A 6,000-nucleotide genomic window follows, 5' to 3' on the forward strand; every position below is an offset into this window, starting at 1 on the left:
TCAACCTCCTTTTCTCCAGGCTGAACATTCCCAAGTCCCTCAACCTATCTTCATAGGGCTTGGTCCCTTGGCCCCAGATCATCTTCATCGCTCTCCTCTGTACCCTTTCAATTTTATCGACGTCCTTCTTGAAGTGAGGCCTCCAGAACTGCACACAGTACTCCAGGTGTGGTCTGACCAGTGCCGTATACAATGGGACTATGACATCTTGTGATTTTGATGTGATGCCTCTGTTGATACAGCCCAAAATATCTTATTCAATATATTATTCAATATCTTCACGCGTCCTCTGGCCCAGCTGGTTCCTCCAGAACCATTCGCCAGATGTTTGGAAGCGGTGACAGAATGGTTCAAGCAGAGTCGTCTGAAACTCAACCCCTCCAAGACGGAGGTCCTGTGGCTGGGTAGTAGGGGGCAGGACCAGGAAACACACTTACCCACCCTGGCAGGGGTGCAACTCACCATCGCGTCCCAGGCCAGGAATTTGGGTGTGACTATTGATGCCTCCCTGACTATGGAGGCACAGGTCAAGAAAGTAGCTGGCCAGGTGTTTTTCCATCTTCGCCAAGCCCGACTACCAGTACCCTACCTGTCCCCTGAACACTTGGCCAGTGTGATCCATGCGACGGTCACCTCCAGACTAGATTTCTGTAACTCGCTCTATGCGGGCCTACCCTTGCCCTTGATCCGGAAACTTCAGCTAGTGCAAAATGCAGCTGCTAGGGACCTTGGAGGGCCCATATCCAGCCTGTACTGAGGCAGCTGCATTGGCTGCCTATTGCTGCCCGGATCCGGTTCAAGGTTTTGGTCTTAACCTTTAAGGCTTCACGTGGGCTGGGACCCACATACCTGAGGGACCGCCTATCGCCCTATGCACCCCGCAGGGCCTTGCGCTCTGCAGGCGCAAACTTGATGGTCGTTCCTGGCCCTAGGGAAGCACGCCTAGCCTCTACCAGGGCCAGGGCCTTTTCGGTCCTGGCCCACAGCTGGTGGAATGAGCTCCCTGGTGAGCTGCGGGCCCTGTGGGATCTTTCGGTGTTCCGCAGGGCCTGCAAAAAGGAGCTCTTCCGCCAGGTCCATGGTTGAGGCTGGGGTCGGCGAGGTACACTGATGGCTCCCCCCCTGGGCTTCTTGTACATCACTGACCTCCTTCTTCGCCGCCTCCACTTAGCAATGGGGGTAGGAAGGGGATCTTTTTTGCTGCTGCCATGTTGTGATGGATTTTAAGTCTTTTAATGGGAGTTTTAATGAGGTTTTTAAGACATTGCGACCCGCCATGAGCCGCTTAGGGAGTGGCGGGAAATAAATTGAATAATTAAATAAATAAATAGACCCCCAAGGCTTCTCCAATGCCTGTTTGTACCTGAATCAGACTGGACCAGAGTGACTGTGACAAATGGAAAAGCTTTATTAGATTAGTTCATTGTGAAAATAAGGAGTTAGATACCATATTCATGTTGATAGCAAAGAAAATACTGTTGCCCTATCCAAAGGGGGTCACCTCCCACCTTCCCAGCACTGAATGGTGAACTGTTTCCAAATGTGCTTCTACCATTCATAGGCATTTTCTTAGGCCCTAATTGTTATATTATTCATTCTTGCCTTTCAAAATGACTCCGAAGAGTTCTATACTTCATGTTTCTCTACCTTACGGAGTTATCATAGCAGCTACCAATCGTCTTTCCCTTCCTCTCCCCACAACAAGCATCTTGTGAGATAGGTGAGGCTTAGAGGGCTCTGAGAGAAATGTGACTGTCTCATGGTCAACCAGCAGGCTTCATGTATATGAGCTGTGAATCAAAACCAGTTCTCCAGATTAAGGACCGCTGGCTCTCTGAAGAGCAAAAAAAATCCAGTTTTCAGGTTCAACGGTACTGAATTTTGGGAGCAAAAGCAGCTGATCCTAAGAAATAATCACAATCAGCTTTAAGGAAAGACCACAATTGGAACAACTGCTCCAAAATTTGTTCATGTCCACCTTTGGGGCAACATCCCTTCAATTCAAGCAACTAATGCCTCACTCCATTTTACAGGCAACATTCAGCACAGAAGTGGTGGGACACAGTGTTAAAACATGCAAGCATAATCAGCAAAACAAGCACAAGGGAAGCCAAGCTGCATTGAAATCAAGCCAAGGCAGGCTTCCTTCCACCTAAGCCACCGAAAGCAGTAGGGCTTAAAGTTGGCCTAACTGCACAGGATTGTACAGTGAGTAAAAGATCTTAATTCTCTTGCAATCAAGGTAAGGATACCTAATTTGGTGATTTCTCCTCCATGGTTCTGCCTTTTGTTTCCTGTTTCATGGAGAAGCAACTTTTCCGAGGAAAAGTATATTTTTTTCCTCTTTTACAATGATTAAAATCAGAAAGGGACGGTCAAATTGGATAACTATTTCCCTAGGCTGACTGCAAACCATTGATATTCTAGTAGTTGATGCTGCAGCTTCTGTACCTCCTTCGTTCACTTCTATAAATGACTTGTGAGTAATTTTGGACAAGTTGAGCTTACGGCATCTCGACATCCCTGACAAATCGGCCTTGGAGCTGTCAAAGACATCCAGCAGTCCCAATGCTGATAAATATGGCTTCAGATCGTAAGTCTCTTGGAGCTTAAGTATCGGGAAGTACACATGAACATCACTGACGGACATCTTTCTTGGGTCTATCCACTCCTGGAGCTCTTCTACGGTGAGCTCCTTCTCCAGCTACAATTAGAGACAGACACAGAGAGAACCAGGACATCATTTCAAAATATTGTCATGAGACAAAAATTTACACTCAGTTAGCAAAAAGTATAAACCCTAATGTGCAACTGAAAAATGCTTATGGAGGAGAGCTTGTGGGGTCCTACTGGGGTGGCTGTCACAGATGCTACAGCTCAGTGGCTGACCATATTCCTTCAGACAGGGCAGGTTAGTGAAAAGGGGTCTTGAGCAGAAGAATTTGGACAGTCCTCTCTGAGTCCTCCAGAAGCCATTAGAATACTCCGCATATCTAAGAAACCTCCTATCCCAAAATATCCCCAGGCCAACTCTAAGATCTCCAGATGCGAATGTGCTGGTGGTCCCTGCCCTCTCAAAGTACAACTGGACTCAACCAGGTCCTTTTTGGCCCTGGGCCCAACCTGGTGGAATATGTTGTCTGCAGAGACACGCGCCCTGTGTCAAAGTTCAGCAGGGCCTGCAGGCCTGAGCTCTTCTCAGCAGGCATTTGGCTGAGAGTAGGTTGCAGAGACAAATCCCACCCCCCAAAAAATACCCACACCACCCAGATATATGGAGGCAGAGCATTGGGACTGAGTTTTAATTATTTGTTGTAAAGTTTTGTATTCTGATTTCAACTTTGTTGCAAACATGTTATACACCACCCTCAGCCAGGATACATAGAGGAGCAGTGAATGATGAAGGAATAAAGGAATGAAGGAATGGAATGGAATTGATTGATAAGATGAGAAGAATGGAATGAATTACTGGACCAGATGAAGCAATGTTCCGAACCAGTGAAGACTCCCCTTGTTCCTGTCTACATTTCTGAATTAAAAGCAAAATACTGTATTGCCGGCTTCTCTGTTTCTGCATTTTTCCATACATCTGATATATCACTATTTAGGCAAAATATTTTATATGTCTTTTTTTTTGGGGGGGGGGGAGATCACCTTTTCCATGCCAGTGGAGTTATCTTCAATGTCGTCGGGCAGCAGGGCAATCATACTAAGCTCTTTCCCCTTGTACAGCACTTCCAGGACGCTCAATTTGCATTCAGGGATGTACCGAAAAGGAAGCTTCTTGGACATGTACATCATCTTCACGGTCTTCTTTTCTTTCTGGAGGGAGGAATGAAAAAATGGGGCAGAGAGATTGTAGGTGCACAATTGATAAGTGGACATAGACAGGAAAAATATTGCCCAAAATATATTAAAGCAAGTTATGTGTTGTAGCTTCCAGTGGCCATTAAGTACTCCTCTAGAGGCAGAACCACTGAAGTTACAGAAGGTTCCTTCAGCCTAAGACGAGACACAGCCCAAGGATACTCAGGGTTCCTGTCCAGCCCCCTAGTAGGCCACCTCCAAACCTTAGGGAGCAAATAGGGGTATCTAGAATTTTAACCAGTTCCGCGTTCCCACTTGCCTTCAGCCATCAAGCAAAGTTTTGTCCTTCTCACACCACTCTGAGTATAAAAATCCCAGATCCAGGCCTTTAAAAGCACGCAGGAATCAACCGTAACACCAAGGGTTGGGGTGACTGCCTGAAGACACAGCGTCTCGTTGAACCAATTCTTAAGCTCTTTCAGAGATCCTGCTAGAGTCAAATGAAGCTAAACTTAAAACCTGACAATCATGTATAAATCTCACATCAAGCCTGGAGCGCTGCTTTTGAGTCCTGATTTTTCTCTTTCAGCCTGGGGGGCCAGTGGATGAAAGTAGATTAGTAACCTGTCTCAACTTTTTCACCCTGAGACATTCTTCAGGCTTTGAGAAACCCCAGAAGTGGGACAGAATATGGTTGGGAAGCAGAGCTGTGGACACCCCTTCCACGCCATCACTGGCCATTTGGAGAGGAGGTTGACAAGGCATGAATACATTCATTGGCTTCATCAAAATCCATCCATCCTTTGGGTCAAAAAGCATTTAAATTGAACTCTGGCTCCAAAGAACCTAATGCAGGAATATTCAGTGTTACATTTAGATGGTTTTTATAGCCATATAAAGTATTATACTGTGCATTTTGGTTAAAATATAACCAGACTGAAAATAGCAGCAGGGGTACTTATTTGGTGAGTAGCATAAAATACCGAAATCGTGGCCTCAGTCCAGCCCAAGAGACCTGTGTAGAAAAGGAGGTTTCCATTCACAAATGTATTTTTCTATTTATTTCTTTGACTTTCTAGACCGCCCTTTCTGCTGAAGTGGACTCGGAGCAGTGAACAAAATGCAGAAAAACAGTATTCTTGAAATCACCATTCAGCATTATTAAATAATTTCTAAAGCACAAAGTCCACCCAGAGATGTAACCCCCGAACTAAGGTTGGGCGTATAGGTACAGGAGGAAGGCCAGTAAGATGTTGTTAGTGGTGGTTTTACTTGCCCTGACCACAGGCCTGCTGGAAGAGCTCTGTTTTGCAGGCTCTGCAAAATGTATTGTTATCTGACTGGGCCCTGATGCCAGTTTGGTGTAGTAGTTAGGAGTGCGGACTTCTAATCTGGCATGCCAGGTTCGATTCTGCGCTCCCCCACATGCAGCCAGCTAGGTGACCTTGGGCTCGCCACGGCACTGATAAAACTGTTCTGACCGAGCAGTGATATCAGGGCTCTCTCAGCCTCACCCACCCCACAGGGTGTCTGTTGTGGCGAGAGGAATGGGAAGGCGACTGTAAGCCGCTTTGAGCCTCCTTCGGATAGGGAAAAGCGGCATATAAGAACCAACTTCTTTGTCTTTGTCTTCGTCTTCTTCGTCTTCTTCTTCTGGGAGCTCATTCCACCAAGCACCAGCGAAGGCCAAGAAGGTGTGGTCAAGGCCAGCCAGATTTCTTTGTGGTCAGGGACTACTAGTCTGTTTGTACCGGCTGAGGGCAAGGCTCTTTCCGGGACATATTCGGAGAGGTGGTCCCATAGGTACACTGGGCCCAGACTACATATGGCCTTAAAGTTTAAAACCAGAGCCCTAAACCTGACCTGGAATGCAATCGCAAGCTGGTGCACCTGTTGGAGGACGTCACCTTAAATGCATCTTGTACAGACGGGTGAAAGAAGGAAGGTGGAACTAAGCACTGTGGTTACCTTATTGAGTCGGAACGGCATCTCCTTGGTCATCCCCACTTCAAATGGCTCCTCCCAGCTGCCTTTGAAGTAGAAGACACTCACCAGAACGAGTGTGGTAATCTCACTGATCGTGCCTTCAGATAACAAGTCACAGATTTTACCTGGAATGAAAAGGCAGAAGAAATAATAGACTAATTTTCTGCCCAACTCTTAAGGCATATGGGACATTGATTTGTTTAGCCA

General features: G+C 46.5%; 1 protein-coding gene across 1 annotated transcript in view; it reads right to left on the minus strand.

Moving 5' to 3' along the window:
• Positions 1-6,000, minus strand: part of LOC143844165 (uncharacterized) — a 48,637-nt gene that overhangs the window by 37,160 nt on the left and 5,477 nt on the right. Inside the window, exons 6-7 of the mRNA XM_077351162.1 lie at positions 3,655-3,822; positions 2,452-2,704 (exon numbers count right to left, since the gene is read on the minus strand). Of these exons, the coding sequence (XP_077207277.1) occupies positions 2,452-2,704; positions 3,655-3,822 (421 nt within the window). The remainder of the gene's footprint in view (positions 1-2,451; positions 2,705-3,654; positions 3,823-6,000) is intronic.

The sequence above is a fragment of the Paroedura picta genome, chromosome 9, assembly GCF_049243985.1.
Source record: "Paroedura picta isolate Pp20150507F chromosome 9, Ppicta_v3.0, whole genome shotgun sequence".
Lineage (NCBI taxonomy): Eukaryota > Metazoa > Chordata > Lepidosauria > Squamata > Gekkonidae > Paroedura > Paroedura picta.